General features: G+C 54.6%; 6 protein-coding genes across 6 annotated transcripts; 3 read left to right on the top strand and 3 right to left on the bottom strand.

Moving 5' to 3' along the window:
- Positions 1–153: 153 nt before the first annotated feature.
- On the top strand, positions 154–1,504 carry BDY17DRAFT_228386 (Vaculolar membrane protein-domain-containing protein; the record flags this gene model as incomplete). The annotated part of the gene is made up of 3 exons (XM_033730173.1): positions 154–611; positions 675–1,029; positions 1,079–1,504. Coding segments are annotated over 3 exons (1,239 nt in total), but the record flags the coding sequence as incomplete, so codon positions are not given.
- A 634-nt stretch (positions 1,505–2,138) lies between these two features.
- BDY17DRAFT_10766 (uncharacterized protein) lies at positions 2,139–3,649 on the bottom strand. Its single transcript, XM_033729168.1, has 3 exons — positions 3,321–3,649; positions 2,973–3,270; positions 2,139–2,915 (listed from the first exon to the last, which is right to left on the bottom strand). Exons 1-3 carry the CDS (start codon positions 3,515–3,517, stop codon positions 2,355–2,357), a joined length of 1,056 nt encoding a protein of 351 aa, XP_033593967.1. The 5' UTR covers positions 3,518–3,649; the 3' UTR covers positions 2,139–2,354.
- A 902-nt stretch (positions 3,650–4,551) lies between these two features.
- On the top strand, positions 4,552–5,748 carry BDY17DRAFT_259601 (S-adenosyl-L-methionine-dependent methyltransferase; the record flags this gene model as incomplete). The annotated part of the gene is made up of 2 exons (XM_033731832.1): positions 4,552–5,400; positions 5,554–5,748. 2 exons carry the CDS (start codon positions 4,552–4,554, stop codon positions 5,701–5,703), a joined length of 999 nt encoding a protein of 332 aa, XP_033593966.1. The 3' UTR covers positions 5,704–5,748.
- Position 5,749: 1 nt separating this feature from the next.
- BDY17DRAFT_288893 (major facilitator superfamily protein) lies at positions 5,750–7,885 on the bottom strand. The gene is made up of 8 exons (XM_033732265.1): positions 7,536–7,885; positions 7,426–7,479; positions 6,764–7,378; positions 6,569–6,697; positions 6,454–6,514; positions 6,213–6,283; positions 6,053–6,155; positions 5,750–5,998 (listed from the first exon to the last, which is right to left on the bottom strand). Exons 1-8 carry the CDS (start codon positions 7,697–7,699, stop codon positions 5,825–5,827), a joined length of 1,371 nt encoding a protein of 456 aa, XP_033593965.1. The 5' UTR covers positions 7,700–7,885; the 3' UTR covers positions 5,750–5,824.
- Positions 7,886–8,524: 639 nt separating this feature from the next.
- Positions 8,525–10,029, top strand: BDY17DRAFT_342161 (uncharacterized protein). The gene is made up of 3 exons (XM_033738009.1): positions 8,525–8,873; positions 8,926–9,057; positions 9,111–10,029. Exons 1-3 carry the CDS (start codon positions 8,558–8,560, stop codon positions 10,016–10,018), a joined length of 1,356 nt encoding a protein of 451 aa, XP_033593964.1. The 5' UTR covers positions 8,525–8,557; the 3' UTR covers positions 10,019–10,029.
- A 239-nt stretch (positions 10,030–10,268) lies between these two features.
- BDY17DRAFT_319940 (uncharacterized protein) lies at positions 10,269–11,392 on the bottom strand (the record flags this gene model as incomplete). The annotated part of the gene is made up of 3 exons (XM_033736361.1): positions 10,269–10,847; positions 10,950–11,096; positions 11,153–11,392. 3 exons carry the CDS (start codon positions 11,390–11,392, stop codon positions 10,269–10,271), a joined length of 966 nt encoding a protein of 321 aa, XP_033593963.1.
- Between the last annotated feature and the right edge of the window lie 19 nt (positions 11,393–11,411).

Here is an 11,411-nt window from a genome sequence, read left to right as displayed (position 1 = left end):
AACACCCCGGCCTGTGCTACAGCCACGTACGTGCACAGGGATCGAGCACGCCCTTGCTTCACCATGCGGTCCACGACATCTTCTCTCCTCTTCGTCCTCTCCATCCTCCTCCCCCATATCCGCGCCGACGATCTCCTCATCGAAACAAAGACACCGGTCAAATGTTCCCGTCCTACAATAGCCGGCGACTCAATCAGCGTCGACTACCGCGGCACCCTCCTCACCACTGGCGCCATCTTCGATGAATCCTACAAGCGTGGCCAGCCCATCACCTTCACCCTCGGGGTAGGACAAGTCATAAGTGGCTGGGATGAAGGCCTGATGAATATGTGTCCGGGGGAGGAGCGAAAGTTGACAATTCCCCCGGACATGGCGTATGGACATTGGGGCCATCCGCCTGCTATACCCATGGATGCGACTTTGGTCTTTGAGACAAAGTTGGTGGATATCGTTGGGGTGAAGCAGGAGGAGATTACGTTCGCTCCTTCATCCACTTCGACGGTGGAAACGGCGACTACCACGGAGCCCACCTTTGGCATTGCCACTGCGCCTTCGAAGCCGCCGCCAAGTTCCGATGTAGATGATGCAAAGGATGACATTGCGCTGGAGCCGTCGGACTCTCTCGAATCCACCGACCCTCCCGCCCCGACGTCTACATCTGACTCACCACTCAGCACCACGGAAGCTGGAGAATGTCGTCTACTCGGACCCTTTGCACTGCTGGTACAGGGAGCTCTCGGATCCGTGGCTCTACTGGCCCTCGTCTTCAAGCGCTGGCGTGAAACCCCCAAACGGCCTTGGAAAATCTTCTTCTTCGATGCCAGCAAGCAGGTCTTGGGTTCTTGCCTAACTCACGTCCTGAACTTGATGATGAGTATGCTGGGATCGGTGGATATGATGAATACTGCTCAAAAAGCCGCAATCGCTACATTTGCGGCCAAGGCGGCGGAAGGAGATACTGGCGGTGGAAGTGCACCCCCGGACATTCCCAATCCGTGCAGCTTCTATCTGCTCAATCTTGCTATTGATGTGAGTGTGAGTCTCCTAAGTTCAACGCTCTTCTCTGACCATCTTCCAGACCACCCTCGGCATTCCAGTCCTCTACCTCCTCCTCCGTGTCCTCCACAAAGCTTTCAGCTACACCCCTCTCGCTCGACCGCAAGAATCCATCAAATCCGGCCATTACGGAACTCCACCGCACACCAGCTGGTGGTTCAAGCAATCCATCATCTACTTCATCGGCCTCACAGGCATGAAACTCTTCGTCTTCCTCCTCTTCCAAATGCTGCCCTGGCTACCGTGGGTGGGCGACTGGGCACTCGCGTGGACCGAAGGCAGGGAATGGCTGCAAATCGCATTCGCCATGTTCATTTTCCCGTTGGCGATGAACATGGTGCAGTACTGGATTATTGATAGCTTTATTATGGAAAAGAGGACTGGGGAGAAGGATGCTGGAGGGGTGTATGAGCGTGTGCAAGGGGAGTACGACGACGATGGAGAGGATGGGGAGGGAAGTGTTGTTGTAGAGCACGAGGCTGCCGGGGTGGATGGCGTGGTTGCGGTCAAGGAGGCCCATTCTACTGCTGTCGATGTGGATGGGGGAGAGGGCAGTCGCGGCGTGAGTCCTCAGGGCCCTGGTGGCCGTGGGGTGAAGTAGAGGTCTTTGTACAGTCTATGGCATTCCTATTGTATTGCACGAGTGTTCGTCTTGATCCTCCTTGTCAGCTGCAAATGCCGCTCTCATCAACATTGGCTGCATACTGCGCGCTGATTCGCCATCTAGAGCGGGAGCTAGCGGAAGTGCTGATCTCAGGAATGTTTCCCAGAACCGGGAAACCGGTTGTAGCGGAGCGGAAGTGGTGGTAGAATGACTTTTCGCCACTCCAAAGACTCGAGTCCGGTGTGGTGAAGCCATGCATCATTCATTTGACGTGAACATCCTTGGTTTGTGGGAATATTAACGGCGTAAACCACGATGCGATGCTGGAGTGCTGTCGATATCCTGCGCGTTCATTGGACGGCGAAGAGCCGCCGCTAGCTGATGTCTCGGTTTTCCAGGAATTTGGAAAATCGATTCCAGGAATGGGAAAGCGACGATGAATGATGATTGCGGAGGGTGAGTATTATAAAGATGGTATCTCACGGCTCCACTGGATTGTTGAAGCACACCACCATAGCTGGAACGTTGAGCTCTACGATTCGGGGGAAGACAAGGGTGTAATCCGAAAGCCACGTCGATGTGGCCTGCATCAGAAATTCAGAGCGATTGATATAGATTGCAAGAGGTAGTATAGAACCAAATCGCCGCCACCGGGCACGAAAAGCACAAAGCAGACCATTGTCCGTCGCTCGCCTCAAACCGTAGGAGCGATGGCATAGGGAGTGAACGGGTGTTGGTAGTCTCCGCAGCTCCCACCCTGCGGGTCAAGGCGCAGACCGTAGGAGCAGTAGTTGAAGTAGGAGTTTCCGGCGGAAGTGATGCAGGCCATGGGACATGTGTTATCACTGTTCGCCGTGATGGAACAGGAGATGGTGACCTGTGTCCCGTCTGTCTGGTCTGCAGTGATTCCCGCCGGGGTCTGAGCGTACACCAAGTATGGCGAAATCCCACTGAAGCTCGAATCTTCGATGGCTAGGGCTCCGTCGTAGGTCGTACCAGTGGAGGGATCCGAATCCACCTGCAGCGAGGCGTCGGCCGTGAGGGAGAAACTCGTCGCTCCGCTTTGCCCTTCGTTGACGATGATCTGGGTGTAAGTTGAACCGGAGACTCCTCCCAATCCCCAGTAGTTACCGTTGTTGTTGGTGCCGCCGGTAGGTGCCGGTCCCAACACGTAGATGGAGAATGTCGGGACGTCAGCGACGTAGACCGTTGCGGTCGACATCGAGACTGTATTCGTAGTGGTGGTGCCGGCAACCTGCAAGAGGTGGTGTTAGACGAATGCGGTTGAGGATGACTGCTCTGCGGTACTTACGTCGGTCGTAGAGGTCGAGGTGTGTTCCGCCGTGATGGTCTTGGTCACCGTGTGGGTTGAGTGGTGTTGAAGGCAATTGCACGCCCGTTTCAACTCGTTCGCTGGGTAGTGCGACCAAGCCGTGGGCTTGCTCACATCGGCATCGCGTTTCGTCGGCGCCGCAGCAGTGGTGGTCGGCTCCGGGATTGTGGTGGTGGGGACTCCGCAGGTGACGGTCGAGGTTGTCGTCGTGACACTGGTTTGGGTGGAGGTGATGGTGGTGATTGAGGTGGTGGAGGTCACGACAGCGGTGGTGGTGCTACAATCACGTCAACACACGGTGCGATTGCCGCGTTACGAAGGGCATACCCTGAATAGATGGTAGACGTCTTGGTGACCGTCAACGGCCCTACCGGATACCGGGAGGAGCAGTACTGCCGTGCCTCAGCGGTCTGCTGCGCCGAACCAAGGGATTGAAGCGCCTTTTTGCAGAAATTGGTGCCGCCGTGGGGAGGTGCAGCGGCGGCGAGGCCGAGGAGCGGCAAAAGAAGAGTGAATGGATGCATAACGAGCGGGTAATAGTTGGGAAGCTTGAGCGACAGTAAGGAGAGAATGAGCGACGAGCGACGAGACGAAGCGAAGGTGGTACTAGGTGGTCGGACGTGGGAGACGGCATCTGATTTTATGTCCAGCAGCTCTCACCCTTGCCATCTGCTCGCGGGAGGCCATAAGGCGGGACTCAATAGCAAGGCTGCAGAGACGCCACGCCCGCGCGTATGTCGCAACGCGGAACGCTCTTGCAGGATGCGATCAATCCTGGTTGAGGGGGATCAGCTCCGAGGGGGAGGAAGACGCGCCAAAAGAAGGCTAGAGTGGCGCATCGCAATCTGATAGCCTTGCGGTGGCTGGCTGGACTTCCGCAAGCAGTCATCTCTCATTTCGTGGCTCATTACTCCGCGGAGGAGCTGGGGAAATTGAGGCGAGGCGGCGTAGCGGCCATGGGAGACGGACGACGCCAGACGGGACATGTTAAGTTGATTGCTAATACGAGAGCGAAGGAAGCCACTCCGTACGGGATGTAAAGGGGTTCTAGAGACGGTTCTGATGTGGTGTTGACCTCTTGCGCGTTCATTGGTCGGGGAGAGCCGGAGCTAGCGGAGGGTTTCACTTCCAGGTTTGTGGAAGAGCAACATCTTGGAACACGGAATGGAATGCAAACTGCGGTTTGTAGCTCTGGACGGTGGTGTTAGATGAGCTGAAACTGCGCCCCGCGACTGGAGTCCTGAATACTGCGATTTGTCGCGATTGGAAGGTGTGATCAGGCGATGCTGATATGGTGTGCCCATGCTGTGCGCTCATTGGTCGGGAAGAGCCGGAGCTAGCTAGCGTTGTGATTTTCCCGATTCCTGGAAGTGAATTTTGAGATTCTATCGCTGGAGCTATCTGAACACCAGACTTCCCACAAGTCTTGATTAAGAATCTCGATTGCGGAACGGAATTGAAGGGATCTCAAGGGACTTTGTGGGGTATACGCAAGTCACTGGTGGCTTCAATTCCCCTCCTTCACCCCAGGCCATTACTTTCAATACCGCACATCAGAATGCCCAAGTCCGGGCGCAAACCGCAAAATGGCATCTCCAAATCCGATCCGTACGCCGCCGCGGCAGCAAAGAAGGGGAAAGCGGCGCATAGCATCTTCAAAATGAACACCGACCTCGGCCAGCACATTCTCAAAAACCCCGGCGTGGCGCAAGCCATCGTCGACAAGGCCGATCTCAAGCAATCCGATATTGTGCTTGAAGTCGGCCCGGGTACGGGCAACCTGACGACCCGCATCCTGGAGAAAGCGAAGAAGGTCATTGCCGTCGAGCAAGATCCCCGCATGGCGGCGGAACTCACCAAACGCTTCCAAGGCACGCCCGCGGCCAAGAGATTGGAGCTGATTGTCGGTGATGTGATTAAGCTGCCGCAACTGCCTTACTTCGACGTCTGCATCTCCAATACTCCTTACCAAATCTCCTCGCCCCTCACCTTCAAACTCCTCGCCGCTTCACCGTCACCGAGGACGTGCGTGCTCATGTTTCAGCGCGAATTCGCTATGCGCCTCTTCGCCAAACCCTCGGATAAACTCTATTCGCGCCTCAGTGTGAATGCGCAGATGTGGGCCAAAGTTGACCACGTGATGAAAGTGGGACGCAACAATTTCAACCCGCCTCCACAGGTCGAGTCAAACGTGGTGCGGCTATCGCCTAAGCACCCACGACCGAAGATCAGCTATGAGGAATGGGACGGACTGTTGCGGATTGCGTTTGTGCGGAAGAATCGGGTGCTGAGGAGTGCGTTTTTGGGGACGACGTCGGTGATGGAGATGCTGGAGGCGAATTATCGGACTTATTGCGCGCAAATGGGGATTGCTGTTGATGATGGGCCGGTGGAGGAGGGGATGGATGTCGATGTGGGGATGGACGATGTCGATGAGGATGTTGATGAGGAGTGGAATGGGATTATGGATGTAGATGAAGATGGGGATGATGTGCCGGACTTTTTCAAGGAGGAACTCGCGAGAAAGACGTCGAAGAAGGGTGCCAACCGTAAAAGGAAGGGGAAGGTGGCGGAGCTGGTCAGGTCGAAGGTGGTCAAGGTGCTGGAGAAGGATACCGGGTTCGCCGAAAGACGAGCGAGGTCATGTGATGAGGGGGACTTTTTGTTGCTGTTGCATGCTTTCAACCAGGAAGGCATCCACTTTAGCTGATCGACGCACGTAACGTATGAGAAATGAAATCGTGATGATGGCAGCAGATAGATCCACGCAGCGCTAAGGGTTTGTTCTTCTATACGCCAATCGTGTCTTTAATTTACAGCTCGAACGTTCATCAGCTCGGTGTATGCTCAGCACCAGAGGCTGCCAGGCGCTTCTTCTTCCTTTTGATCCGCCACAGTTCAATGATGAAACCACTGCCCACCAGGTAGCACATCGCAGCGAATAGCTGTAACCATACATAGCTCCATCGTCCCATGCTTGGGCGCCGAAGGTAGAGCGCGATGACCTTGACAGGTGTCAGTCAAGAACAAGTCTGCATTCACTTACACGCAGTACGTACCTCGGCGAATGTAGTCGGCAATACAACGGTAAGCCATTGAAGAGCGAGGAAGGAAGGGACTTCTTTGAGGCCTGCAACCTCGGCGCAGAGTGGTCCTACGGTCCTGGCAGCGATGTTAGTTGTCTGGCCTTTCAGAGGAACGAAGGGAAGGCCGTTTTACATCCAAAACACGCCCATGGTGCCCCCAGCCACCACTGAGAAGAACAGCAAGAATCCGAACGAGTTTGCTGGCTAGAAGTGTAGGGTTAGCAAGTGCTTTGTCTCACTTCAAGGGTGTTGGGTAAGAATAAGTTCAGTGCTCTGATCAATTGCACGAGTTTGCTACTAGGGGCTTTTCCAGGTATCGATCGCTGCAATTGATCTCGAGGCAGCTGAACATATTCTTCCTGAAGGTTTCTTACGATCCAGAATGCCAAAATGATAAGTCCATTCGCAAAGGTAAGCAATGACGCAACGGGTATCCTTTTGGGAAGTCAGCAACGTTCGAGAACAGAGACCGATGGTCATGGCACTCACCTCCCCCACCGATCACTCGCCAGCCCTATTAGGGGTCTTCCAATCCCCGTGCCCAGGTTCAGAATTGCAGTGAGAATGCCCGCTTGGCCCTGACTTAGCCCAACAACCTCCGTTCCATAACTTGACAGGCTGGCCGGAAGAAACTCGTATTAGTTACCAGGAACTCATCTTCCCTCTCCAAATGGTCAGGCCTACCTATAGAGCAGCACCATATATCCCATGACGTGGACAAAAGCCCAACAGAGCAACAAAAGGCAATCGTATCGCTTGAGCAGATGAACCGCGAAGCCCAATTGCGGGGGTTTGACGAGATGGTTGCGATCGCGCACAAGTACCATGCTGACGAGATTTCCGAAAAATGCCAAAAGTCCAATGACGCGCAGCGTCCACGGCAGTCCGAGTTGCTTGATCATCGCAGCCGTTGCCAGACTGAAGGCCAAGCCGAGGAAACCCGAACCAGATGAGGCGAGACTTTGGGCGAAGCTTCGGCGTTTGAGGAACCACTGCGGAAGTACAGCAATGGCTGGGATGAAAATTGCGCCTATTCCAAGGCCTACGAGGACGCCTTGCGTGAGATACAGCTGCCAGATTTGCGAGGCGAAGGAGGCGGCGATGTAGCCTCCGCTGATCATGACGATTCCGGCCGACATGACGACCCTCCTTCCTAGTTCCCGAGTCAAAATTGTGGTGAGAGGAGAGATGAGCATGGCGGCGCCGAATTCCAGGCCACCTATGAATGCATAGTCGAGTGGAGTGGCTCCCGGGAAGTAGTCGGTTGCCAGGTAATGGCTGAGGAAGACGCCGTAGGAACTGAGTGGGTTAGTGGTGGACGTGGAGAACAGGAAACGGGCTCTTACGCTGCTATACCCCACGTCATTCCATTCATCAATGCAAGCGCAAAGCAGACGACCCTGGCTGTTGTGTCAGTCAAGTATTCTTATGTGGTGGTGGAGACTATGTGACGGACCATCCATAGCCACCATCGGGTGGCGTGTCCAACGGTTCAGCAATGGCATCGCCTGCCTGCTCAGGAGTACGTTCATCGTGAGACTTCTGTGCTTCGACCGCAGATTCCTCGAGCGTATCGACGGTAAGATCTTCGCTCTTCTTCTCCGACGAGGCTCGTTCCATGTTGAATAGTGGCAAGAGACGACGACCGCGCCGATGTCGGCGCACTCTCCGCTACGTTGATCATTCGCTGTAGGAGAGAATCGTGTTCATGTCCGCGTGAAGACTGACTGTGAGGAGGAGAGTATGTAGTAAATGACTGTACGTAAAGAAATCGAACAGAGTGCAGAGAATAGAAGAACGACAACCACCTGGGCAAACGATTGGAGTCGGATATTTCCCCCGCGCACTGCAGGCACTTAGACTTCTGCCGTGTTTCCGGCATTGCGAGTCGATCTTGCTATGGCACGTGGCCATATTTCAGCTCACTTCGTGTCTGTCGCCTACCTTGATGCACACGTATATCGTCTCTCATGCGCACCCTCAATATGCTTCTCAAAACTGTAGGGACCAGATTGCTGCGCGATCTGGGAACCCAGAGATGACGTGATGTTCGACGTCCGGCGCAGCGTCACGTGTTTGCACCCCACTTACCAAAAAGGTTAAATTCACTCCACTCCCAGGCCTGTATAGGAATCAGCGGCAAATGACGGAGGTGGCAGGTCAACTTCCTGCTTACCTGAACGGGCAGTATAGGCATATTTGGCAACCGAAATTCACGAATTAGGGCCCTGGGTCCACCGAAACTCAGCCTCTCCCAATGATCGACACGTCCAGCTAGCCATTGGGGGAAGGGTGTTCTGTTCAGCGCTGCTGATCTTGATATTTACAGTGCCTATTACTATTCTCGGCCAAGACTGCTAACAACGATGAAACCACAGGGTCGCAAGCGGATATATATATTGATTGCGGTTGTCGTTGAATACCATTTCAAAACTTGAACGCTCTCTACCATCTACTCTCTCAACATCTCATTGAACCATGTCGAACCCCCCAAGTTACGAGCAAGCGACTGGCTTCCCTCCAGAGAAGCAACCACTGTACTCCGACGATAAATCATCACATACTCTCCAACCCAAGACACAGCCTGAGGATGAAGCGCTACGTCTTCAATTCCAACAGCTGAACGCACGAACACTGCAGGCGGGACACGACAACCAGCCCCGATCACTTTCGCCCTCCCTCAAACCGACGGACAGTGACAACCGGCTACAATCATCACTCTCGCACGATCTCACCATAGCACCCTCTGTCTCCGCCTCACGACATGGAATGCCATTGCCTGTTGTCATTCCCCGTGGGTTCTGCCCTTCCAACTCCTACGCATACAGCCTGCTGATTCAGGATAGAAACTAGTAAAACCTGGAAGGGGGCATTCTTTTCCCCATTCGTTAGAGCGTATGCTCCAGGGCTAGCAGAGCATGGCATCGACAAGGAAACGTTTGCCACCTTTATTGACGGGCTCAACGAGGCGTTCGTGGGTATGTGATATCGCCTCCCCTTTTCATTTGAGCAAACACTAAATCTTTTCAAGCCCACCCCTTATATCAAGGGGCCAGCGTCGTCGGTGGCGTGATGGGAATGTTCTACGGTCTTGATCCCGTGCAATGGGCCGGCATCGGATTGCAAGTCGCCTCTGGAGTCGCATCTGCCGCAACCTCATATGCGCGAACCAGGGCATACGTCAAAGCGATGAACGCGAATCTCTTCCACCCGGCGGGACTTCATCTCAACGTCCTTACAACGAAGAAGATGGCGTCTAAAGTACACTACCCTCACGAGAAGCTGCAGCTGCCAGACATCGAGCAGCAGCCGGATGACCTCTCCCGTTATTCATCGAAGCAAGCCGCCAAGGCGATGGCCGAGGAGATGCCCGATCGAGACGACCCGCGAGTGCGGCGAGTACGAGCCCTGGAGGGTTATGTCCAGCCCCTTGACTTCGATATGCCACAGCAAGTGAAGCCCGATAACTTCCTGCGGAAGATGGGCGCCAATCAAGCCGCGAGGATGGAACGAAAGCAATCCAGAAAAATGACCAAAAAGCGAGCGAAGGCCTTTAAGAAAACGGCAGGCGCCGAGAGGAAGCAGCTCAAGGGTGATCGGAAGGTTTCGAAGCTCCAGCAAGAGCTGGACCTGTTGGAAACGCAGGACAGTCAGCCCTCGGCGAGCAAGGAGGAGCTGAGAAGGAAGATCGCTAAGGTGGAGGCAAAGAGGGATAGGAAGGTGGCGAAGAAGACTGAGCGGTCGGGCGACGCTATGGCAAAGGCCGATCGCCGGGAGAGCAAGACGGCTCAGAAGGTGAGGTGGCTTGTGATCAGTGAATGGAGCGAAGCAGAGGAGCGGGATGAGGAGCGGGATGAGGAGGATGAGTCGGAGTCGGACGACTCTGAAGGTCTGGAAGGCTTTGAAGGGTCGGACGATGACATTCCTGATGAAGAGTGATAAAGTAGAAATTAGAGTTGAAGAAGTTCGTTACGAAGACAAAGCGTGGACTTTGAACGGGATCATCAACGACTACAACCATCCCCTTACCCCTCCTGCTCTTCGTCCTGTTTCTGTCCTGCGGATTTCATCTTTCGCTGTTTGTACCGCCACACCTCACGCGACTCGGTTGTTCGGCTCCTTTAAAGTATGGCAGAAGCTGTACAGTGTCGAACCTGCAGCATCCCTCAACTTGAGCAGATCCTCCTCCTCAGTCGGCGGTCATCTTCTCATGATTTTCAGCAGTGATGACAATCTTCGCGGCGTCCTTGACGTAGAGCATTTCCGCAACAGGAGCCCACTGGCGAGCGTGTTGGTAGGTTATTAGGTCGTCGGGAGTGTCGTTGTACGCCTTGCCGACCGCACGGATGAAGGCAGCAATCGGATTCTGCTGGTCCAGGAGCTGCTGGTCCCTCCATTCCTGGTCTGTCTGGACACTTGAGGGTACTAGATAGCCACGAGGGCCGTCCGAACACCGCTCGCGATAGTCCTGAGCAGAAGCACAAAGGAGTTGGTCCTGAATTAGGTCCACGTAAAGCCCTTTCGTCCGTCCTGTCGCATCGGTCGTAGTATCTCGAGTCTGGGGCTTTGAGGAGAGGTTCTCTCCAAAGGAAGCTGCGTTGGGGAACGGGGAGATGCGTGTCTCGATGTCGGCAGAGTATTTGCTTCGGGTGCACCAGATTGGGAGGACGGGATGTTGATTGGACAGTCGTTGATGAAGCCAATACAGGCTGCTGAGGTGGATCTTGTCTTCAGGCGACTTGTTCTTCCACAGCTCTCTCTCGGAACCCTGTGACGAATCGAGAGTCAGCAAATGATACATTGTTTGAAGAATGGCCAGGTGGCTGCGAAGGTTGATAGCCACAGCCATTGGGTAGACGAGCGCACTCACCAATTGGGGGAATCGAGCGAAGAACAGCTGAGGCCCGAATATGTATTGCTTCGACTCAGGCATGCGATCGGCACTGTCTCCCTTGGGGTAGAAGGCCCCGTAGGACACGAAAAACATCCCGTCCACGCCGAGGTGTTTCGACTCAACCTGGGACAACAACGTTAGTTAGAGGTGTTGACCCAGATGTCAGCCTAGCCACTCACGTTCAGTGCGTCGTTGGCCACGAGCGCTAACTGCCATGCGAAGGGCATCGCCCTGCCCGTAGTCATGCTGATGGTCTTCTTGAGGAAGGCCACGCTATCGGAAGGGTCGTAGATTTGGTAGTCTTTGCCGAGCTGCCACATCTTGGGGATCGATGTGTTCTTCTTGCCGTCTTTGCCCGGTTTCTTGCCGTCCTTAGGCCCTCGCTCACGTTCATCCCCTTCCTGTGCCTCGTTGTCCATGGCGTAGAGGTACGGCCAA

Source organism: Neohortaea acidophila (assembly GCF_010093505.1).
Source record: "Neohortaea acidophila strain CBS 113389 unplaced genomic scaffold BDY17scaffold_1, whole genome shotgun sequence".
Taxonomy (NCBI): domain Eukaryota; kingdom Fungi; phylum Ascomycota; class Dothideomycetes; order Mycosphaerellales; family Teratosphaeriaceae; genus Neohortaea; species Neohortaea acidophila.
Note: the sequence above shows the minus strand (reverse complement) of the source record. Positions and strands in the feature narration are given on the sequence as shown.

Coding starts and splice junctions, on each gene's coding strand:
- BDY17DRAFT_288893 (XM_033732265.1), bottom strand. CDS start 7,699: ATGGAACGAGCCTCGTCGGAGAAGAAGAGCGAAGATCTTACCGTCGAT. Junction 6,156..6,212: donor ACCATGGGCGTGTTTTGGAT/GTAAAACGGCCT, acceptor CATCGCTGCCAG/GACCGTAGGACCACTCTGCG. Junction 5,999..6,052: donor TGCCGACTACATTCGCCGAG/GTACGTACTGCG, acceptor ACACCTGTCAAG/GTCATCGCGCTCTACCTTCG.
- BDY17DRAFT_342161 (XM_033738009.1), top strand. CDS start 8,558: ATGTCGAACCCCCCAAGTTACGAGCAAGCGACTGGCTTCCCTCCAGAG. Junction 8,874..8,925: donor ATTGCCTGTTGTCATTCCCC/GTGGGTTCTGCC, acceptor GATTCAGGATAG/AAACTAGTAAAACCTGGAAG. Junction 9,058..9,110: donor GCTCAACGAGGCGTTCGTGG/GTATGTGATATC, acceptor AATCTTTTCAAG/CCCACCCCTTATATCAAGGG.
- BDY17DRAFT_10766 (XM_033729168.1), bottom strand. CDS start 3,517: ATGCATCCATTCACTCTTCTTTTGCCGCTCCTCGGCCTCGCCGCCGCT. Junction 3,271..3,320: donor ACGTCTACCATCTATTCAGG/GTATGCCCTTCG, acceptor ACGTGATTGTAG/CACCACCACCGCTGTCGTGA. Junction 2,916..2,972: donor CCTCGACCTCTACGACCGAC/GTAAGTACCGCA, acceptor CACCTCTTGCAG/GTTGCCGGCACCACCACTAC.